General features: G+C 40.3%; 2 protein-coding genes and 1 long non-coding RNA gene across 4 annotated transcripts in view; 2 read left to right on the top strand and 1 right to left on the bottom strand.

Moving 5' to 3' along the window:
• Nucleotides 1–4,527, top strand: part of trpa1b (transient receptor potential cation channel, subfamily A, member 1b) — a 103,322-nt gene extending 98,795 nt beyond the window's left edge. The window contains exons 26-28 of one of the 2 annotated variants that reach the window (XM_034170059.1): nucleotides 1,079–1,180; nucleotides 1,303–1,421; nucleotides 4,072–4,527. In XM_034170059.1, coding sequence (XP_034025950.1) covers nucleotides 1,079–1,180; nucleotides 1,303–1,421; nucleotides 4,072–4,285 — 435 coding nt within the window. In that variant the 3' untranslated portion in view covers nucleotides 4,286–4,527. The remainder of the gene's footprint in view (nucleotides 1–1,078; nucleotides 1,181–1,302; nucleotides 1,422–4,071) is intronic. The other variant, XM_034170061.1, reaches the window with a different exon arrangement.
• On the bottom strand, nucleotides 2,183–21,699 carry LOC117510381. The gene is made up of 4 exons (XR_004560705.1): nucleotides 21,467–21,699; nucleotides 13,079–13,091; nucleotides 12,906–12,907; nucleotides 2,183–2,193 (listed from the first exon to the last, which is right to left on the bottom strand). It is a non-coding gene; the product is annotated as an uncharacterized LOC117510381 (long non-coding RNA).
• A 657-nt stretch (nucleotides 21,700–22,356) lies between these two features.
• Nucleotides 22,357–23,486, top strand: LOC117519446 (transcription factor 21). Its single transcript, XM_034180794.1, has 2 exons — nucleotides 22,357–23,098; nucleotides 23,213–23,486. The coding sequence occupies exons 1-2, from the start codon at nucleotides 22,685–22,687 to the stop codon at nucleotides 23,294–23,296; spliced, it is 498 nt and encodes a 165-aa protein (XP_034036685.1). The 5' UTR covers nucleotides 22,357–22,684; the 3' UTR covers nucleotides 23,297–23,486.
• The last annotated feature ends 816 nt before the right edge of the window (nucleotides 23,487–24,302 follow it).

The raw sequence follows: 24,302 nt of genomic DNA, 5'->3' as shown, positions 1-24,302 counted from the left end.
AAGGCCAACAGAACTGCAATATATTTTCTGAAAAAAGTGACAAGATCAAGATGACAATACTACATAATGATTTTGTGCCAAAAAGCTGAAGCATTTTTAGTCTTGAAGTTGCACACGATTCTCGATCACCAAGACCAATCACTGCTGATTTTGTTGCGGATTCCCCGTGACATCACTGCAGATTGCTCTGTTTCCTTACTCCCTGAAACTTGCACTGTGAGCTTTTCCTCCATGTTTAACAGAACCAAAGTTCAACTGATTTGTTTTAGTAATGTATGTGTCACAGTGATGCTCCTGTATCAATCGTTAGCTTGCTAATATCTTGTTAGCGCAGATGTACTGTAAATCACATCACAAATATTACCTTGTGACAAAAACGGGGTTTTTAGATTTAAAAGTGTTTATTTCTTGCTAGCCTTTTACAAAATATAAGACAAAAAAATTGGAAATATATTGCACTTATACAGAAATACAGCTGTCTTGGGATGTATTTCGCCATAAGCACGTTGCCTTCAATTAAACTGACAGTCGCCATGTAGCATCACTCAGCATTTGCAACATGCTTCTGTATTAGTTAAGGTCAAAATTGGTCAGACATTAGACTCATTTGTGTGTTAGAAACTTTATTTAGCACTTATTCAAGATTTTACAAACGTTTTGACACACAAACAGAAGACAGTGAAACATATTTGATCTGTCGGTTTAGCACTTTTTCATTATTTTTCAAAGGTTTGGGAGTTAGTATAAGTATTTCTTTAAAAGCAGAGACATTATGTTTAAAAGACAGAATTTCCCTACATCTTTACTGCTGTAATCTATGACGTTACATAATGCCCAGATGGTCTATAATCTGTGCTAGCCATAATGCACGCTATGTATAATACTGAAAATCAAACAATGGGCATTGATTGATGGCCTTTAGTAATTTAAAATAACAAATTAGCACTAGAGATCACATTGAGGTGAAAAGTAGTCAACATGACAGATTTAAAATAAAATAATGTTGTTTCTTTTTAAAAAAAAATTAATATTTCATTGATCTGTATTTTCTCTCTGACTGAAAATGTGTTGGTTGCAGATTGATCTTCACACATCTCTGGAAGACAAGCTGCCATATTGGTTCATGAGACGAGTGGACAAACCCTCCATCATCATTTACCCCAACCGCAAGTGCTCCAAGGTTCGCTCAGTGCTTTCATCTGCAGACTACATGTAATGTTAAAATATATATATATATATATATATCCTGTGTAATACAGGGATATCAGAACCCTTTCTATGCTTGACCACTTTTGACAACAGAACCTGATAAAACAAATTTTCTGGGACGATGTGGAAACACGTCCAGCTGGGCTCCGTGTGATACATAACTCGCAGCACTGCAATGTCATCGAAAATGAGCTCAGGAAGCAAAAGCACAGGTGAGCCATGCAAAGACTGTTCTATTTCTACACATACCTGTGGTGGATATAAATAATTTGCAGTTTAAACTTTTATAATATAATATATATAATATACTATTATAATATTCAATATTGAAATGTCCTCCTTATGGGGACCAAGGTAAGTCACACCTCATTAGTAAAGACAATATTTAATTGGAATGATATTTAATTACCTCAAAGTTGTTAGGGGCACCACCTATTTTAAGCATAGGTACTTTAATTTAAACATTAATCATGAATGAATCAATAATCATTAATCAGTAAATCAATCGCAAATCTAAGTCATCATTTCTACGATACAATTGACCAACACTGTTTCCACCTAAACACAACAAAACCACTGCAGGGATATTTACATACATTTATTTACAATTATACAAGAGATTAACACCAGTGGCCGAAAGTCGTCGAATGCCGTGCAAGTGACCATTCGACCCACTCTTGGCCGGAGTCAGCTGGAGTCCGGGTGCCACCCACGAACATCCAACACCACTCGTGAGGCACTTAGAAAAGGCGGGGCCATTCGTGCTGCCAGCACGAGAGTAAAGACCAGGTGACCACTTTTGTGCTGAATGTGTGAGTGGCCTCGAGGGGCACTTTCTAAGTTGTCTATAAAAGTGAAAAACTTGACAAGCCTTAAAATAAGTTATCAAGCTGGCACGTTGTCATCAAAAGTTACAAGTCATGAAACAAAACGTGAAGAACAAAGAGGCCACGTAGTAGTTTTTAGCTAACTTCAGGCTGGGCCCTGTGGGACCTCTTCAGCCATGAAGAAAAACAAAGAAAAAGAGTTTGCCAGAGTCAGGGCAAGAAAGTAAAGTCCTGCTCCCACCAAATAATGAAGGATGAATAATGAGCCACGCAGCATGTTTTTTTTTCTTTTTGCTACGAGAGGGTTTATTCAACTATCATGGGAGAATGGCGGCTCTGAGAGGCTCTTAGAGGCATTATCTTCAGTTAACGAGGCTCATCTCTGAGCGTGGTGCTAATTTCAAGATGTTCAAAATTTAGCAACAACAGGATGGGGCAGTTTGTGTACGAGCTGCTATGATGACTAACGAGGATTCTAGAGGCATGTTTGTGGTGGGGAGGAGGCTGCTAAAAGCCCATTGTCTGAGTGCCTGGAAGCTACGCAGGACCTGAGAGGATATTTTTGGAGTGGCTGCCCTCTTGCGCACACAATTCCACCTGCTTTGTGCACCAGACACTGTATATAAAATAATTATTTTGTAGCGGATTAATCATTTTCTGGCAAACCTTGGATGTTGAAAACACCTCTAATTGATTCTGGAATCACAGAAGACTGTTTCATCTGGATGCTTTTTTCCCATCTCCTGCTCAATGACTAATGTATTTTGGAGCAGCTTAAAGGTAATTATTTTTAATGTTTTCATAGCTTGGTAAACAGTTGCATGTTCATTCCTAGCTGTAAAAGTATGTCTATGATAGATTTAATATCTTGTTAATGATCAGATGAGCTCAGAGATGAGTTGGATTACGGTGTAAAAGTGGCTGTGTTTAAAGCTGCGGAAGAAATAACACCAGTGAAGCCGCGAGAAGGAGCGCAGAGCTGTCCAGAAACGCATGCAAAAGAGCAATTTTGCAGACATAACACAAAGTTTAAAGTTGTATCACAGTGACTAAGCCATGGAAGAATTTTTTTTTTTTTTTTTTTGTGGTCACAGAGAGCTGGGTGAATGTACTGTACAGAATGGCTGGATTTGACTCTGGAACACACGTGAACCACAGCCTGGTGCACACCGGCCAGTGTCGTGCCAAAGTGGTTATCCCTGTCCCCGAGCACTGGGTCACTCAGTGCAGCATCTTTTTTTTTTGGCTGCGTTTAAAATATGTGACAAGTTGAATAGTAAGAAGTTGAATAGTAAGGAAGGAGAAAAGGACAGACAAAGGGACAGAGCTGGAAAGGATGTGCAGCAGGTTAGGGTGGTAAAAGATGCACATGGTAATGTGCTGACAAGTGAGGAGTGTGTGCTGAGAAGGTGGAGGGAATATTTTGAAGAGCTGATGAATAAAGAAAATGAGCGAGAGAAAAGGCTGGATGATGTGGTGAGAGTAAATCAGGAAGTACAAGAGATTAGTAAGGAAGAAGTGAGGGTTGCTATGAAGAGGATGAAAAGTGGAAAGGCAGTTGGTCCAGATGACATTCCAGTGGAGGCATGGAAATGTCTAGGAGAGATGGCAGTAGAGTTTCCAACCAGATTGTTTAATAAAATCTTGGAAAGTGAGAGGATGCCTGAGGAGTGGAGATGAAGTGTGCTGGTTCCTATTTTCAAGAACGAGGGTGATGTGCAGAGCTGCAGTAACTACAGAGGCATAAAGTTGATCAGCCACAGCATGAAGTTATGGGAAAGAGTAGTAGAAGCTAGGCTTAGAAATATATCTCCAGTATATTCAGAAAGTAGTCATGAGGCTTCACTTTTTCCACATTTTACAGCCTTATCCCAAAATGGATGAAATTCCTTTTTTTTCCCTCAAAATTCTACACACAATACCCCATAATGACAATGTGAAAACTTTTTTCTGATTTTTGTAAATTTATTAAAAATAAAAAGCTAAGGTGGGTTCTCGCTGTATGGCATTATATCCTGAATGTAACCTTCTCCAGGATGAAGGAGGTGTCAAGCATGCTGGAGAAGCAGCACAACCTCCTCAAGCTCATCATTCAGAAGATGGAGATCACGGCAGAGGCTGATGACCACGATGGGCCTGTGACCATCAAAGGCAATATGTGGCCAAAGCTGAGCCAGTACAAACCGAAACGCAGCACTATGTCTCGCTGGGTGCCTCTAATGAAGGCCATTGAAAGCAAGAAAAAATGAGATGAAAACATGTGCACCACAGCAACAATATTACTACAAAGTCATGTGTCACTATGATAAGATTTATGTATTCTTATGATAGTAACTATTATTACCATTTATTATATCCAGATTTAACTGTTGACCTTCATGGGAAATGTTTAGAAATCTGCACTAATTACTGATATTAATATGATTAAGTGCAAATAGCTGATTTCTGGTTTTACTGTGATTTATTTTTATTAATTAAAACTTAAAAATGTATGCCATTGTTATTTTTCATCGTAGTAGGTTGGAATATCATAAAACAGGGGTTTTCAAAATGTGGGAGAGTGAGCCTCCTCAGAGAACAAATGAATAGCTGCGCCCCCCACCGACACACACACACACACAATTTCAACATCTTCGTGTGTTTGTTTTTATTATTTTACACTTCTTAAACACATTTTAAAAGCATTAGTGTGTTTTTAAGGAACTATCTATGCATTTACACAGTTTACAGCCTTTGTAAACATTTTAAACATGTTTTTAAAGACCATTCTATTCTTTCACACATTTTACACCCTTTTCAAACATTTTAAACTTGTGTTTTTAAAGAACTTTCTATTCTTATATTTTTATCTTTTGTCATATTTTAAACATCATTTTTTTTAACATTTAAACATCTCTGTGTTTTTAAACATCTTTGGCATAACTAACACATTTTAACATAAATAATAAGGGATGGGTATCAATACGATTTTATAGATATTGATCCGTTATCGATTCTGCTTATCGATTCCCTTATTAATGCCTCCTGTGAATTTTCTTTGTACGAAAAGTGGGCTTTCCAGGTTTTCTATGGCAATAACATTTTATTGAGTTTTAAAGTAAACACATCTGAAACCGGTCGCTGGATCCTTGATCTCTGGACATAAATAAAAATAAGCAAAATCTGTAGTTTTTCTCAAAAGCATTTCCTTTCAGACATTAATGGCACAAATTTAACTCTATACCTCTGAACTGAGCTCTTACAGCTGGCTGTGCTGCAAGTCAGCATCAATGTAATTCATAAAGAATGCAGGATGTCTCATTTTGGGAGGAAAAAAAATGTCTTACTCTGTTGTCTGTGTTACAACAATTGGAAAGAGATGTCATTTGATTTAAACGGTTTGAAGTTATTAATTCCGACCGGACTCAAACTTGACTCGGCAGAGAGCGGCGCAGCATTTGGAGTTGTGCAAACAGAACAGAGGACAATTCTTATTTCTTGCCTGCAACAAGTGTCCCAGTTAGTGACTTTAATCCACACAAAAGTGACTCATGATTGACATTTTTAAATGGCTTTTAGAGGGGGTTAAGAAGCGGACTTGTCGCTTCTGAAAAGCAGCAAAGCAATTAACCAACGAAGCAGTGTATCGGAGCACTGCTTCGTTGTTTCAAGCTTCAAAGTGGAGCCGTTACAGAAGCGGTTGATTGGACCTGCTGCAGGGTCTGTAACCAACATAAAGAAATGATCATTTTCTCAACAAACACACTCAAAAACAATGCCCGCTCTGAAGGACCGATAAGGGAATTGTTAAGCAATAAAGCTATTGATGTCGATGGATCGAATAATTTCTTAATGATTCTCAAAAAGAACCAGTTTATGATACCCATCCCTTGTGCTCCCCCTGAAGAACTCTGGTGCCCCCCAGGGGGGCATGCCTCACAGTTTGAAAACCACTGTCGTAAAACATAACAGTAGTTACCCAGTGCAAAATAAATATTAATTACTTTGTGGTATGTTTGCACATTTACTATGTGTGTTTCTGTGCTGTATGTGTTTTTGTCCAGTACATATGACCTCTGTGTATTTCATCAGTGCCACTCAATATTGTCTGTGCATCTGTCATTAAAGTTAAGAAAAAGAAAGTACTGATGATCATTTAAACTTTTGTAGATTCAACACATTGTTTGTATCTAATATCACGTTGTTGTTTGAGATGTACTCATGAAAACGTTTGCATTTTATTTGCTTGTCACACTGGTTGAAATCTGGAATTTGAATTTGAGTTCAATACATACACAAAAACTTTTGCCTCACAGCAAGAACGTTAGGGGATCCCTTTCTACCTAGTCCTTTCTGTGTGGAGTTTGCATGTCCTCCCCATGTTTGCTTGGGTGCTCCGGCCGTAGATGTGCCTGCCGCTTGAATGCGTGTGTCTGTCTATATGCGGCCCTGCAATAGATAGCATCCTGTCTAGGGCGTACCTGCTTCACAGGCTGTGACTGCTGCGATAAGTTCCGTGACCCATGAATGGTGTAAGCGGGTATAGAAAATGAATGAATACATACACAGATGATTTTAGTTGCTTCCCTTGAAAATTGTTCAATAAAGTAAAGCAAATGGCATAAAAAAAATTGACTGAAATTGCTCGCACTTTGTGTCACTTCCCTCTAACCAAAATAACAACGACAGCAAACTGCTGACCTGTAATCCTAATTTTTAATTCTGTTTACTGGCCTTTGATCCTGACCACTGATCTTTAGGCCTAGTTGCTGAGGTTTGATGTCCATAACATATCTCTTTGATCTTGAACTTTGATATCCTCGCTGTTTACCTTTGATCCTGATATTTGATCCTCATCAATCATCTTTGATCCTGATAGCTGAACTTTAACTTTGCCATGGATTTTGTTTTCATCACAGTTTTGTCTTTCATTGACACTGTATGGATTAAGCATTAGTGGGTGGATCTGGATCTTTTGTCCTGAACTAATACTGATTACAGTCTCTCAGGAATCAGGATCAAAGACAAGATCAGGATCAAAAATTGAAGGCAGGGTCAAGGTGAAAGGAATCAGAAACATAGATCAAACACAGTCTGCCTTTTGATTTCTATTTTAATAATCTGTCCTCCAAATTTCACTGAAATAGTTTCATGTCCGTTTGAGATTTGCCACTGATTGCCTCCGGTCCCATGTCCATTGTGGCTATTTTTTACGCTTATAATTGTACGTAGATAAAATGCAGCCCTCCTCAACAGGGAGACAGTGTCTGTCCAATATGCTATAACATGAAGGTATTGTGTCTCTATTCTGAGAGATTCTGTGTGACATATCATGACTGTAGACAACAAAAGCTTCAGCCTTCACAGCTTCATCTTCACCCTCACAGAGTGACAGGGTCACCTGGTAAGGCACTGTAATGATGACGCAGCACCTTTTTAAAACGTTCAGAGATTTTCAAGTTAAAATACTATCAACAGACACAAAATCATCATCAACAACAAAGACAACAAAACCAAAAAAAAAAAAAACAGTGCTTTGAAAAAAAAGATGCTAGATGTAGTCTTTTATTCCAAGGTGGCTGCATGTGCTCTGTCCTCATTTAGAGCAACTGAAAAAATATACTGGTGCCTCCTGATATTGGAGACCTACTCCATGTGGTTATTATACTGTGCATCAGCTGGCAAACTGACAACAACTAACAGGTAGTTTGTCCAGTCACATGCTTTTTCGTGCTCTCATCACGAAATGAGTCACATTTTCGTTATTTGACTAGTTCCAACTCTCTCACTTCCCCTAACCATAACCCCCCCCCCAGGTTCACTCACAGGGCCAGTCAGGTAGGCCTGGTTCACCTGTCAGTGTGCAGACCTGTTCCAGTCGTAGACCGAATCACCCGGTTACCATTCACGGCCAACTTCCCTGACATTATACTGACTTGAAGAATAGCTTTGCTTATTAAGCAGTTATGAAAACAGTTGATGCAGTACAGTCACTTGCCCAGTTCTGGATCATTGCCAGTTCCGGATCACTGCTGTAGTACAAAAGAAAGCACACAACTGTCAAATGTCCCTGGTTGACCAAGGGACTACAAAATGCTTGTAAGAAAAAAAAAATTTATCTATATAAACAGTTCTTGAAAGTTAAAACTATGGAATCTGAAAAAAAATATAAGGTATACAAAAATAAGTTGACCACAATACTAAGAATGAGTAGGAAGTTGTATTTTGAAAGGTTATTGAATCAAAACAAAAATAACATTAAAGGAATATGGAATGTAATTAATGGATTACTTAAAGATAAGGCAGATATCATGGACACCTATCCAGAGTATTTTATTGATGGAAATTATGAGAATTAGAATATGCAAAATGTGGTGAACAAATTTAATGAGTTTTTTGTAAATTTGGGACCAGATCTAGCAGCTGGAATCCCTGCAAGCAATCACTAATTGAAAGAAATCCAAAAAGTATCTTTCTCTTAGGAGTAAATGAAACAGAAATTAAAGAAATTGTTCGTAAGTGTTAAAATAAATGCTTCACTGATTGTTTTGACATAGACATGAGATTAGTAAAAAAAAAAAAGTCATAGATGGCATAACAAAACCATTAACTTATATTTGTAATATTTCACTGCAAAATGGGATATTCCCAACAAAATGAAAACTGCTAAGGTAATTCCAATTTTTAAGACTGGTAACAAGCACATCTTTACTAACTATAGACCTGTCTCTCTCCTCCCACAATTCTCAAAAATACTTGAGAAAGTATTTAATGACAGACTTGAAAATTTTATAGAAAAACATTTCCTGTTAAATGAAGGTCAGTATGGTTTCAGACCTGGAAGATCTACATCTATGGCCATTATTGATGCTGTAGAGGAAATTGCACATTCATTGGAAAAGAAAAAAAAAATGCTATTGGAGCTTTTATTGACTTAAAAAAGCGTTTGACACAATCATTCAATTTTACTAGAAAAATTAGAAAAGTATGGGATTCGAGGGGTAGCATGGGAATGGATCAAAGTTATTTAACTGAGAGGCAGCAGTTCGTAAAGATGGGTAAGTACGAATCTTCATGTAAAATTATCACATGTGGACTGCCACAGGGTTTCATATTGGGTCCAAAATGATTTAATCTGTATATAAATGACATCTTCAATGTATCTGCACTGCTGAAACTCGTCTTATTCGCTGATGATACAAATATTTTCTATGCAGATGATGATTATGATGACGTTATAAACACTGTAAATGAGGAATTGGCAAAAATTAAAATATGGATGCACAATAATAAACTGTCAATCTTGAAAAAACTAAAGTAATGATGTTTGGTAACGGCAAGGAAAATCCAAATATATCTATAACTATTGATGGTAAAGTAATAGAAAAGGTAACAGAAATCAAATTTTTGGGAATAATAATAGATAAGAAATTAAACTGGAAATCCCACATTAATTACATACAAAAGAAAGTATCAAAAAAATATAGCTATTATAAATAAAGCAAAGTGGGTACTTAACTATAATGCCCTGTACATTTTATACTTCAGTTTAATTTATCCTTATTTATCATATGTTATAAAAGTTTGGGGTAACAATTTCAAGAGTACTCTAAGGCCATTGGTATTACTTCAAAAGTGTGTAGTACGCGTTATCCACAAGACAAGCTACCTGGAACACACAAATGCACTCTTCTTACAGTCCAAATTATTGAAATTAATTGATTTGGTGGATTTCTGCACAGCTCAACTGCTATACAAAGCCAGTAAAAATTCTTTACCGGCCAACATTCAAGCCCAATTTATAGAAAGGGAAGGTGGCTACAATCTAAGGGGAAATGGTAAACTTATACAAAAACCTGTAAGAACCACGAGAAGAAGTATGTGTGTTTCAGTGTGTGGAGTGCGATTGTGGAATAGTTTAGAATGGAATTCAAAACAATGTCCAAAAATTTACCAATTCAAAGCCAAATACAAAGAAAACATTTTACTACGGTACAGTACACAGTAAAAATTCTTACTATAGTCATTATAGTATTAAGATCATAAAACATTAAATTATTTAGTAACAATAAGTATATCAGAGTTAAGGTATTGTATTGTATTGTATTGAATATTGAATCTGTACTAAATTGTTTAGTATTTGTGTTGTGTGGGCCGCCAGAAGAGGAGGTACTGCTGGCCCACCACCAGAGGGCGCCCTGCCTGAAGTGCGGGCTTCAGGCACCAGAGGGCGCTGCCGCCAAGGACACAGCCGGGGTGACAACTGTCACTCATTATCTCAGGACAGCTGTCACCCATCTTCATCAGTCCACACCATAAATACCGGACGTCATCTCCACCTCGTTGCCGAGATATCATCTACCAGTAAAGGTAAAACTCTCAGCCGTTGCTTTTGTCTTTTCTGACAAGTGTTTGTTACACAGTGTTTGCATTCAGTTCTGTGAGTGCTCGCAGCTGGAGGCTGAGTGTGAGAGACGTGGAGAGCTGACGTCTTCGCTCCCCATGCTATTCTGTGATAAGTACTCTCAACTGCTGCACGTACCTGTTTTCTGGATAGGAGGTGGAGGTGGGATCTCCACCAGCGTTGTTACTGGGTGTACACACACCCACCTCTGATTGTTTCTGCTCCTCGCCAGCAGTACCAGATCCAACGCTCGGAGACGGTGGCCACCTGGGGATTCGGGACTTGGCGGCTCCAGTATTCTCCTGGTTCGGTGGCGGAGGAAATCGTGTGGTCCCGGTTCTTCTCAGGACAGATGTCTTCTATCCTCGAGCCTGCCCACACGTCCCCTTTGTTGATTGACTATTATCTGACATTCTGTAATCTGCTGTACTTGGTTGTGCTCATTCACAACAGTAAAAGTGTTCATATTTGACTCTTTCATTGTCCGTTCATTTACAGCCCCTGTTGTGGGTCCGTGTCACGACACTCTCCCAACAATATGTAGTATATTGATGAGTGATTGAAGAGTAAGCATATTCACGGGTACTGGAATTGTAAGTCCATTCATGAGCTATTGAAATTGTAAGTATACTGATAAGTTATTGAAATCGTTGTCTATTCATGAGTTATTGGAATCGTAAATATATTGAGGTATTGTAAATTAACTGGAGTTGTATTTACTGTCAATTAAGCAACCACTGAAGATATGTGTACCGGGGGTGGGATTTAAAAAGTATTTATTTCTTCCCACTCCCTTTCGAACTTTCTTGTTGTCATTTTTGGTTTTGCTTCTTTTTTGATTTTGTTAATTTTTCATGAGTGTAGAGGTACAGAGAGTACAAAGAAGCTTTGTTCATTTGATTTGCTTATATTGTGAACTGCCATGATACTGGAATTGACAATTAAGTTCGAAATAAAAAAATTGATTGATTGATTGATTTGCGCCGCCATTTCTCGTAATCAGCGCGAATAAGCTAATACTTGGTACCAATGAAAAGACTGATGTTTTGTCTACAAACGACCATAAGCTTGACCGGATCCAGCCATCCTTGTGATCAGCAGAGGAATCAAAACATCCGGTCTCTGTGGTGTGCACGCGTTTTCTGACTCACTCATTCCTGCAAGTGTGAAAGTGACGATCTCTAAGAAGTAGCAAAGGTGAGTTAGCCGTTCGGTGTTTTTGGTTCGAGAGTGGGAAAATACTTACTTACTTGGGTAGAAAATGTCAGTGTGTTATGTCTTGCAGTTTAATTGCTGCACGTATTTATCTCTGACGTGAAAATTTGCCGGTTGTGAATCACTGAAGCAGCAGCCTCGTGTCAGTACTTGTGAGCCATGTGTACTTTGGGGGTCATCTCAACATCACGAATGGCATGAATGTGGGGGCTTTTACTTTTTAATTTGGGAGAAATCTCACCTCCACACATTTAAAATCCTCCTTTGCTCTCCATCTCTAACAATATAAGGTGTGAAATGACAGCAAGTTGGGGCATCTTGTGCTTTCCTGACCCACTTCATTGAATTAAAAGCTTGTAAAAATGTATAACAGTGCCTTTCGAAACTAAGTAAATTCTCATTTCATAAGTATAATTTATATCATTTTGTGTTCAAAACACATTCTCAAGCACAGTATGTATCATTCTGCATTAGAAGGGCTCTAGCCAGATGCCAGGAATGTCGCCAAAATGACACAGAGTGTCGTGATCCAGAACCGGGCAAAGTGATCCAATTCCGGCAAATATTTGCACCACACATGATGTGGCTTCACACTTTAAGTAGAAGGGCTACCACATCCTGACTTCTTCAGCCAGATAACATCCAAATACCCCATACAACAATACCCAATAAAGGATATTCAGTTGCATTATGGCTCCTTAGAGCGGGACTTTAAAAAAAGTGATACAGAACTGGGCAAGTGACTGTACCTGCAAAGACTTTGCTTTTGTCAGTCCGTCCATACATATACACACACACATATATATATACACAAGGTCTCTGAGAAAAGTATCCGACCTTTTTATTTTTTTCAAAAACCATATGGATTTGAATCACGTGTGATTGCATCAGCCAAGCTTGAACCTTCGTGCGCATGCGTGAGTTTTTTCACGCCTGTTGGTTGCGTCATTCACCTGTGAGCAGGCTTTGTGTGAGCACTGGTCCACCCCTCTTGTCGTTTTTTTATTGCGAATAAATGTCTGAATGATTTGGAGGAGTTTTTTTCATGGAAAGAAAAGCGGTGGGACGTGCCACGGAGCCGTTCATTACGCGGCACAAAACCACCAGGCACATCCACAATTTCTCGGATAATCACTCGATGGAAAAAACACCGACAGCTGTCTGAATGCCATCTCAAAGCCATCCTGTGAGACCAAAACGGAGGTGGTTTTGTGCCGCATAATGAACGGCTCCGTGGCGCGTCCCTCCGCTTTTCTTTCCATGAAAAAAACTCCTGTAACAGTGGAATGTGCCAAAAAAAGTGCTGATGTCCACGCCTTCTGCCTTTTTGTGAAAGTCAGACGACGTCCCGGATCAACAAAGCCTTCACGTTGGAAATGATCTGGTTGTTTCAGCGGGGTGTGAGCTTGTCGATCGGCGCTCGTAGCGCGGCGCGCTCTCAGACGCTGTGGGCCGTCCTTAAAGCGGCAGTAACACTCCTTAATCTGTGTAATCCCCACAAAATTGTCCCTGAAAGCCATATTAATTGTCCGAATGGTGTCCACCTGGAGGTCTCTCACAGTTTCTGGAAAAAAATTGATGCAGCAAAGTTCCAAATCGTTCAGACATTTATTCGCAATAAATAAACGACGAGAGGGGTGGACCTGTGCTCACACAAAGCCTGCTCACAGGCGAATGACGCAACCAACAGGCGTGAAAAAACTCACGCATGTGCACGAAGGTTCAAGCTTGGTTGATGCAATCACACGTGATTCAACTCCATATGGTTTTTGAAAAAAATAAAAAGGTCGGATACTTTTGTCACAGACCTCGTATATATATATATATATATCAATCAATCAATCAATCAATTCAATCAATCAATTTTATTTATATAGCGCCAAATCACAACAAACAGTTGCCCCAAGGCGCTTTATATTGTAAGGCAAGGCCATACAATAATTACGGAAAAACCCCAATGGTCAAAACGACCCCCTGTGAGCAAGCACTTAGCGACAGTGGGAAGGAAAAAATCCCTTTTAACAGGAAGAAACCTCCAGCAGAACCAGGCTCAGGGAGGGGCAGTCTTCTGCTGGGACTGGTTGGGGCTGAGGGAGAGAACTTAAAATTTTTAAATTCTATTCTAGAATTAACAGGAAGCCAATGAAGAGAGGCCAATATGGGTGAGATATGCTCTCTCCTATATATATATATATATATATATATATATATATATATATATATATATATATATAGGAGGTCTATTAGAAAAGTATCCGACCTTATTTTTAAAAAAAAACATATGGATTTGAATCACATGTGCTTGCGTGAACCAACCTTGAACCTTCATGCGCATGCGTGATTTTTTTCATGCCTGTCAGCGTTTCACAATTCCTGTGCTAGTCCAGACGACGTCCCAGATAAAACACAGCATTCAGTTTGTCCTTCTGGCACTCCGAAACGGAGGTGTTCTTTGTCTCGCTTGCCGTTGTGACGCGCAAAGCGTCTGCTCCTTTCATGACAAAAACTCCTAGTAACAGTGGAATGTGCCGTTCATTTCCAAACTGGACGCTGTGTTTTATCCAGGACGTCGTCTGGACTAGCACAGGAATTGTGAAAAGACGTGGACATCAGCACTTTTTCGGCAAATTGAGACAGACGTGCGGAGGAATTCCGTTGCCGCGACGCGCAAAGCAACGCCGTGATGAAGCGTCACAGAACATGTTCTGGCATGTCCAGGCACATCCACAATTTCTTGGATAATCACTCGACTAAAAAACCACGACAGCTGTCTGAACGCCATCTCAAAGCCGTCCTGTGAGACCAAAACAGAGGTGGTTTTGTGTCGGTCCAGCAGCGAATCCATCATGACGCACGAAGCGTCCACTCGGCTTTCCACGACAAAATCTCTTGTTAAAAGTGAAATCTGCAGGAAAATGGGTGATGTCCAGCTCTTGTGATAACCAGAGAAAGTGCACACGATGGTCACGGATCCACAGAGCGATCCGTTTAGAAATGAAATGGTCATTCAGCCTGTCGATGGCAGCTGGAGCGCGGTGCGCCCCACAGCTGCTGTGGGCCGTCCTTAAAGCGACAGTAACATCCCTTAATGTCTTTGAAGCCCATAAAATTTTCACCAAAAACCACCTGAATTTCTCGAATGGTGTCCACATGGATGTGCCTCACAGTTTCTAAAAAAAATTTGATCAAGCAAAGCAGCAGTCTTTCAGCCATTTCCCTGACAATGAAAATCCGCCGAGGGGGTGGACCACTCCTCACTCAAAGCCTGCTCACAGGCGAATGATGCATCGCGGTCTGTGGCTGCTGGGATGGGCTCCAGCCCCCCGCGACCCTTGATTGGACACGCTCTATAGCTGCTGGGATGGGCTCCAGCCCCCCGCGACCCTTGACTGGACTAAGCGGTTGAAGATGAGTGTGTGTGTGTGTGTGTGTGTGTGTGTGTGTGTGTGTGTGTGTGTGTGTGTGTGTGTGTGTGTGTGTGTGTGTGTGTGTGTGTGTAAAACAAGTTAAAATCTAACTTGCTCAGTGAACAAAAATCTACAAATCTAGTTGGCCTGAACATGGTAATTGAGTAACAGTAACGGAAATTTATCATGTTGACCCAAAAAATCTACATTTATGTCTACATTTACCTTTACAAATCAAGTTGGCCTGAACCATGGTAATTAGGTAACAGTAACTCAAATTCATCAAGTTGACTCAACAAATTTACACTTAAGTCACTCAGCAAAATTGTTTCTGATTAACACATTTTATGTGGAAATACCTTAAATAATTTAATTATGTTCACTGAGCAAGTTATTTCGATTTTTTTAGTGTATGACTGCTGTCATGGGTTCCAGCCACCCCCCTCCCATGACCCTTAATTAGAGTAAGCGGTTGAAGATGAGTGAGTGAGGTGTCCATGTTAATTAAGTCTTGATTGAGAAGACCTTTTGCTTCCTCTTTAGAAAAACAACAACCTTATACCTTCCTTTTTTGGCTTTTAAGTTGTTCTTGCTTTTCTTCTTGTGAAATATTGAAAACTGAATTTGTTTGGTGCAACACCACCACCATCTGACCTGGAGTGTGCATTCATAGATTTTGTGCCTGTCTGGTCCAAAACTGTAGTCCCTGCAGCCCTTTGCCAGACTATTTGTTTTATTGAAGTTTCTCAAGAACATAACCGGCAATGTGAAAGAAGTTTTTCTTTTATACTGAATACTGTATTTGACAAAAGCTATAGTCCTTTAGAAATACAGAGGCTGTATTCTTTTTGCATATTATAATGTGACTATTTGACTATACGCTGATTTATTTTTTTTTTTTTTTTTTGCGCCAGTTTTCCAAACCGAGCGCTGATGCAGTGGCATCCCATGGGAATCTTGGGCGGTTGTAAGTGAAAGGTCTCTGACATCATGATCTTGCACCTGTTCCACTGTTTCTCCACCGCAGGGCCCCGATTAGGGTTACGACCCCTGAAAGTCTTTGCTGAGAGACAAATGCTCACGCTCCCTTCAAGTCAAGTTCAACTGATATTTATTACTGTTGGGCCGAGATGGAATTATTCCCAGGGCAAACACAATAACCATGTAGCCATCAATTACACTGATGTTTATGACAACATTTTCACAGTGACTAATGTGCAGCCAAGTTTTATCGCAACCTGCTCATTGGTGACAGAGAATCAAGCAGAGCTTTGAAATATGCATTAGATTTTCTATGTGACAGTTTATCAAATGAAAACTAAATCCAGTGGGAGAATCCCTGAGCGTGCACCTTCAGGTGTGTCAGACAGTTCCGCTCGAAGTGACCATGAGGTGAGGCAGCATTGAGAGTTTCACTGCCACAAGGTGAAGTCAACAACTTGCGGAGGAGTGATAACTGTTAGTTCAGCAGTGCAGCTGATGTCTTGTGAAAACTGCATGGAAAAGTGGGATTGCAGGAATAACAGGAATGTGTCCTTGGATGAAGGAGCATTCCTGCACTGGGATGTAAAATACATGCCGGCGCTTTAAAAAAACATACAGAGTGCCACTCAAAACACTGAAATAAAGCATTATCTTTTCAGTCTGCATCTATATTTGCAGTAATGGACAGATGTTTACATACATCTTTATTTCCATACTTCATTTCCACACTGATTCTATGAGTGTCTCACTGTATATTTGCATGACATACACAGTATGAATTACAGTATTACAGTCACTGTTCAGCTCAGGGAACAGAGGAGTAGCTGGGGGTGGGTTTACTGAAAAATTAAGGTAAAAAGCCAAGCCCCTCCACCTGTACGGACGATGAATTTTTAATTAAAATTTTTATGTTTAAATTTTAAGCCATACAATTATGTACAATTATAATGCAAACAAGTACATCATCATAATTTCTATGCTTTCAAATGCCAAGCTATATAAATCTGAATGCTGGATTGTAGCATTCTCTTTTAATATCATGTATTTGTGTAATGGGTGAGGGTGTGGTCTAAAGTGACTAACACCCAAGGTGTGCATAGTTTTCGGCAGCTTTACCTCAGTAAGATAGACCAAAAAAGAGATGTAACAGACACTGAAAAGTCAAACATTGTAAAATATAATTCAGAGGGTTGAACTCTTGAAATAGTTAAACCCCCCTCACACATAGCAAGAATGTGCCGGTGCAATGTGGGACATAGCAAATATTACCATAATCCAACGCAGTCGGGAGGAAGAGAGGCGTGGCCAGCTCTGTCAGAACAACGACAGACTGCCTTGTCCACCCCTGTCAGATTGCATCCAAAACGTATGTAGATGACACAGACTGCTGTCAGATGGCCATAAAAGGCGCTGCAGACTGCCTGATCGCCAAATTTCTGGATGGCAAACAGACCGCAGTGCTGTGTTCTCCCTTTGCACAGGATCTGTACTGGACATCAAAGAACAACCAATGTATGGACCGGACTCATGCCATATGTGTCCATCCGTCACCCACTCCCACTCAATCTCTCCTTCGCTCGTTCTCTTTTCCCCAGGCTCACTGACCTCTTACGCACTGTATGTGCGTAAAAGTGCTGACATGAGGAAATGACTGCTCAGTGTACATGTGTGTGTTTTCATAATAGGCCACTACGTGTGCGCAAACATGCACCACGTGCACGCATGTGCTCAGCTGTCAGTGGACAGTTTTACTGCCAGCTAAACTTCGCTGCGTATGCGCGAACATGTACTGTACATGGTAATTTCTGGTTGGATTATCCCATGGGATTTATGTTTGGTGTCGTTTCCAGCATTCCACCACAGGCTGTGTGGTCATGGCTCCTAGTGCACTGCGCTGCGAAATGCTCCTGAAGTGAGATGGTGAAACAGTTCCACGTCGTATATCCGACATAATTAAATGTGATCAAGCAATAATTTCTTTACTACAGTGGTGAGATCTGTTCAGCTCTGAGCCTCTGATGTGATGTGTGACAGCATGCACAACTGCCCGCCAGCCGCCGTGGTGTCACATCTGATGGGCACAATATTTCACATTATTTATGTCGCCCATGGGGAGGAATATTATTTGTACTGTAAGGTCTATTATGGATATAACAGCCTGTCCAGATCTGCTGTGGGCAGGCACTGTGTGACACATTGACCCACAGTGGACACGGTACTTTCAGTTTGTTGACACTGTGTTCACATCCCCTGCACATGGATGGCTGCGTGCCACATACATATCAACTGTCAACAGTTCCTTTGCGCCCAGGGGAGGGGGGTAGTGGAGGTGGACATTATAAGTAGATAAGTGGTATGTGCAGGTCATGCCGGCAGGCTTTGCTATGCCCGATCCATCTTGAGGTTCTCTCATACACACTAAAATCGTTTCAGATCCTATTTATGCCGCCTTCAGAATATGTAAATTGCAATCAGATCATGCTCAGACTGCCGTTGGATAGGTGTCCCATCTCGACCGCGCCCGGAGAGTTTTGAACATGTACGTCACACTCGGGGCCACCGACCAATTTTGACCAACTGTGTGGACTTCCGCAGATGGCTGTCAAAGCATTTTGGAAGTGAAATCCAACACTTTTCGGATGTGCGCCAATTCATAAGTCCGACGCCATTCTGCGTGATTCCGGCTATGTGTGACAGGGGTCTTAAGCTCTTGAAGCGTGATCACTGAACAATCAAGCATTTTGTTGCAAATAGTCAACAAGGTCGCAAGAAATGTGTGGAGAAGAAAAAAATACAAATTAACAGCAAAAGACTTGAGAAGATTTAAGTGTTACGCTACTCGGATTCCATTATCCTCCAGCGTCACCATATTCTAGAACCGCAACCTACCTGGAGTGTCCAGAAGTACAAGGTGTTCAGTGCCCAGAAGCATGGCTAAGGTAAGGAAGGCTGAGACAACACTACACAAGACTATGAACAGATGAAATGACAGTGACTCTTGATGGACCTGAGGCTGGACCACTAGTGGACACACAGCACCACTTAGAGTCAGACACCAGCAAAGTGAGGACGGATACTGGTATTGGCTGCTACAGACAATGTCATCGCAACATCAACAACGCAATGCATTGTAGACCTTTTGTTCACACAAGGTATACATTAGCACTAGTACTCCTGGAGTTATATGTTATGATTGGGTTACAATGTTAAATTATAAACTTATGTTTTGAAATGCCACAACCGCTCGCTGTTTGCTTTGGTGAGCCTTTGTTGTGGCATGTCCTTTGTCTATGTTTATGTCCTGTGTTTGTGCTTTCAGTGTCTGGCCTCCTGTCTGTGTCTGTGATTTGTTCATTCCATTTTGTGAACAGTCTTCTGGTATGTTGTATCTGTGGTCTTGGCATTGCAGTATGTCTTTCTGAACAACTTTGAAGTATATCAGCAAACACACTTTGTGATTCTATTACAGAAGTGTGGAGCAGTTTGACACATTTGTTCCCTGTCAGGTGGACGCTGGCAGAAAGGTTCAGTAAAAGACACACTCACAGTGAAGAGCATCTGTGGCAGCCTGGGAATAAAAATGGTGCCACACCCTTGTCATGCCAACACTCCAGATGTCATGGGAACAAAAACAGCTGGTGCACGGAAGACCTCATGTGAACGGCTGCTCCATCTGCAGAAACCCAATCCCTCTGTGAAAGCAGCGAAGGATTAGACACTTTTGATAAGGTCCTCAAAACATTTCTGTGACTGAAGCACATATGTAGGAGACACGGTCACGTGGAGCACATAGCCATGAATCAGCTGCCCGCTACGTAATGCCAAGATAAGGACACACTTCTTTCATGTCGTGTTTTAGGAGTTTTAAAGCCGAGAACATATTTTGAAGTGGCTGCTTTGTTAGTTTCAAAACAATGACAATATTCTGAAATGGCTGTTTCATTAATTCTTTTTATAATTTTTCAATGTGGAGTGTTTAGTGCCTCAAACATTTTGAAAGTGAATTCACGAAGCAAATGTTTCAAATTCTGTTTCAAGGCTTTCATTACAGTAAATGTTTTCACAATCAAATTTTATCATTAGGTGTTCCAAGAAGTTGTGAAATTCAATTCTTGAATTTGTGAAAGACTTACTTCAGTGTCTTGAGAATTTCAAAATGGTACCAAATGTTTTATTTAAGGATGAAAGCATTTTGAAAGTAAACATTTAGGGATTTCTGTTAGTTAATATTTAGAGTATTTTCAAACTGTGCCTGCTGTTGTCTGAAACAACTGTTTAATGTTTCAAATGTTTTGGAGATGAATCATTGAAGTAGTTGCTTCATTTCATGTTTCATGAATTTGGAAAGTGAGTCTTTGAAACAACTGCTGCAAGTAATGTTTTCAGCTTTTCAACCTAGTGCTTTCTTAAATCACTTTTATTTTATTTATTTATTTATTTTTTTGCTATTTCAAGCATTTTGAAATTAGCCATCTTGCGGTTACGAGTGTGCATTTCTGGGAAAGCCTATAGCACTTCCGGGTCAATTGTCACAGGTACTAAACAACACGGTTTGCTGCTCAAACAATACGGCTGGAGTTTGCATGACTGCTTTCTTATTCACTACTCTCACAATTGCAGATGTTATCGCTCAATGTCGTGTGGCTGAACGCACCGACCGCACGGAGCCACGTAATTAGTTAGCATGCTGGAGACTTGTTCATTATTGGAATTAACCAGTCAAATCGCTCCACCATTTAAGAACGGCCATGCACCACCACCCACAGAATCGAGAAAAAAACGATCAATCTGTCAATCCTTCCGTGTCCGGGCCAGGTGAGGTCTCCTGTGATGTCAAATTAAGCCACAGGCTCCACTCCTGGTGGTGCCCTTCCATCAATTCCTTTAAGTTTCAGCTTTGTGACCATACTCCCCCTTTTTTTTTTTTTTTTTTTTTTTTGTGTACAGCACTTGGAAACTGTTTGTGAAATGTGCTATATAAATAAAGGGCATGGTATGGTATGGAACCCAAAGACTTTGGTTTCCTGTGAGCTGCCCGGTGGGTCATGGAAATAATGCCGCCAGATCGCTAGTTGGCATTCTTTATGGTCAGAACTACTATGGTATCTGATCATCTTTGAACCGCCGACTTTCGTTCTTGATTAATGAAAACATTCTTGGCAAATGCCTTTCCTTTCATCTGACTTGGGCCGGTCCAGGAATTTCACCTCAAGCGGCACAATACGAATGCCGCTGGCCATCCCTCTTAATCATGGCCCCAGTTCAGTGAAGAAAACCCACAAAATAGAACCAAAGTCCTATTCCATTATTCCTAGCTGGGGCATTCAGGCGACCCGGCCTGGTTTTAACACTAATTTTTTTCAAAGTAAACGTTTTGGACCCTGCGGGACACTCAGCTAAGAGCACTGATGGGGTGCCCAGTGGCAGGGGCTGGGACAGACAGCAGCTCGATCCCGAGATCCAACTATGAGCTTTTTAACTGCAGGAACTTTAAGATACACTATTGGAGCTGGAATTACTGCGGCTGCTGGTACCAGAGAGACACAAAATACTGATAAACTGAGAGAGAAATTGCTTGGATTTAAATGGCCGCTCACACGTGTTGGCTGTGTTTGGTACTAGTGAACTCTGACCTCTCCCGCAATGCAGTGCGTCACCCAAGACTCCGATTTGGCTAATAGAATTTTGTGTTTCTTAATCAATTCTTTGCAGTAATGTTTCAACATTTCAACTTTTCTAAAGCTTTTTTTTTCCATTTAGTGTTTCAAGCATGTTGGGGATGGATTTGTTTAAGGTATTTCTTTCATATAATGTTGGCAGCATTTCATAATATCAAACTTTTTCTGAAGTAATGGTCTTCTTTTGCAATTTAAATGTGAATTCTTTCAGTTTTTGAACACTTCAAAATGGAATAATTTTGGATGCTACAATTTTGTTTACTGTTTAAGCGTTTTAAAAGTGATTTTTAAGCAGCTGTTTTGATCATTTCAAAACATTAAATTAACTGCTTCATTCATTACATTACATGTTTCAAAATTGTGAGTCATTTCATAAAGCAAATGGGCCATTTGATTTAAAGTTTTAAAAATAATGTGGAACATTTAAGCCACCCCATTATATTCAACTGGACCAATGAACTTTACAAAAACTGTGCAGGATTTGTACCATATTTTTACCCACTTATGGTGTTTACACAGACTTGGTGAGAATCATTTTGCAGTTGTTTCAGGGAGCTCCTCCCACTAATGTGCCATTCATTAACCACCTTAATGCAGTTATTAAGTTTCAGATGAACCTGACTCGTTGTCTGTATGCACATGGGGCAGAGCTGTGGTCTCACGGAGGTCATGGTGTTTTGTAGGAAAAAAGGGGGAGGAGAATTTCAGAGGGGAAAAAAGGTTCCGCTGCCAAGTTCAGGGCCCTTAAAATTGAGGCGTTAGCTGAGCAGGTTTCAGACTTCATCTCAGGCATTTAGAATCACAGAAGCAACTGGTGACGTTTCCGATTTTGCAGCCGAAACAGTCCGACTGACTGAATGGAGACATTTTAATAGTGTGAATGAGCTCTTCAGGTTTTTATTGATTACTAAAGCTTCGTCATGCTGGGAATCTAAATTTGCAGCAGCTCCTGCTCTCCTCCACGGCATAGGTGGGGCAACCATGTCCTCCAGCTCAGCAGCCAGTGATGGGGAGGACTACGAGACACGTCACAGAAGGACAATCACCACTATGGATCGGGGCAAGAAACTCAACACCTACAACCCCAGCAGGTTCTCGGACGAGGACCTGAAGGACGCGGGCAGGAAGACAGAGCAAGAGGGCAAACTGTCCAAGGTGCAGCAGAAGGAGTCGCGGCAGATGCAGAGGAACGCAGCCAACGCCAGAGAGCGAGCTCGGATGAGAGTCCTGAGCAGGGCTTTTTGCAGGTTAAAAACCACCCTGCCGTGGGTGCCGGCGGACACAAAACTGTCCAAACTGGACACGCTTCGACTCGCTTCGAGTTACATCTCTCATCTGAGGCAGCTGCTGCAGGACGACACACTGGAGGACGGCTTTGCACACCCAGTCAGTCTGGTATGAATGTCAAAAACACGTGAATCTTTCTCCTTTTTAAACCTTATTGTTTCAAATGTTCATCTCAATTTGAAGGAGAAACACCTTGAATGTGTCTTTCTTCTTTTTTTGCAGACTTGGCCTTTTATGTTGGCAGGGCGAACGGATGACAACCAGGACATGTCTTCCACTGTCAGACTCTGTGGAGCAACTGCGTAGGACACCACCTCTGCTGCAACATCTGTCCCCACATGGACTCCAAAAACTATTAAATAAACAAACAAAAGACTATGATTTAAAGGACCCCACATAGATAACAAACATATCTTTGCTGTTGTTTATTTTATGGTGGTACCACTTTTCATTTAGATTTCACTTAAAAAAAAAGCCTGCCTTTTGATTTTATGGATTCATTAAAGGGGTCATATTTTGTTACTCTGTTGTTTTCTGCCTTGTGCAGTTTAATACGGTTCGGGTTTCATGTTAAACATCCTCAAAGTCCGGCATGTCTATATATGCTCAGGCATAAATTTTCCTCTGGTAAATAAAATTTCAGGATAAAATGGCTCGTGTGTTACCTGGGTGACATATGTCTATATATCTGGACTTCTGCTTGCTCTGTGAGATGGAGCCAATGAGCCAATGTGTGATATGTAGACACGCCCAAGCGATGGTCCCAGTCGTAAGGGAAAGTGGGTGTGGCAAACATCAACTGCTTTTTGTTTAATGCAACAGGCACAGAAACAAGTACTTTTTTCTATAAGCATCAATCGCAGTGTCTGTGTTGTATTTTTGTCTACAAACATTAATATCGCGCCAGGTGGCCTATGTGAACTTGTTAATATAATGAAGACAAAGCCTTTGACCGAGCAGCGTTTTTCTGTATAAAATAATATTGAAGTTGTTTGATTGACTGTAAAATTTGAAGATTCAACTGGGCAATATTATATTAATAATTTTCTTCAAGGGTTGATGATTTCATTAAAAAAGTAATCTTTACACAACAAAAGATATTTATTCTCCTGACTTATGTGACACTGACAACGTGTATCACATGTATTAAATTGCAATTATAAACATACTGAGAGATATTTAATGAGAATATCATAAAACAACATTTTAATTCAATGAAACTTATGATACCTATGATATTTATGATACTTTAGATACTTATGCTATATAGAATGTAGAAATATTCATTACAAGACCTCTAATTATAAATAAG

Source organism: Thalassophryne amazonica, chromosome 1, assembly GCF_902500255.1.
Source record: "Thalassophryne amazonica chromosome 1, fThaAma1.1, whole genome shotgun sequence".
In the NCBI taxonomy this organism is placed as follows: Eukaryota; Metazoa; Chordata; class Actinopteri; order Batrachoidiformes; family Batrachoididae; genus Thalassophryne; species Thalassophryne amazonica.
This window is presented reverse-complemented; position numbering and strand designations above follow the sequence as displayed.

Coding starts and splice junctions, on each gene's coding strand:
- LOC117519446 (XM_034180794.1), top strand. CDS start 22,685: ATGTCCTCCAGCTCAGCAGCCAGTGATGGGGAGGACTACGAGACACGT. Junction 23,099..23,212: donor TTGCACACCCAGTCAGTCTG/GTATGAATGTCA, acceptor CTTTTTTTGCAG/ACTTGGCCTTTTATGTTGGC.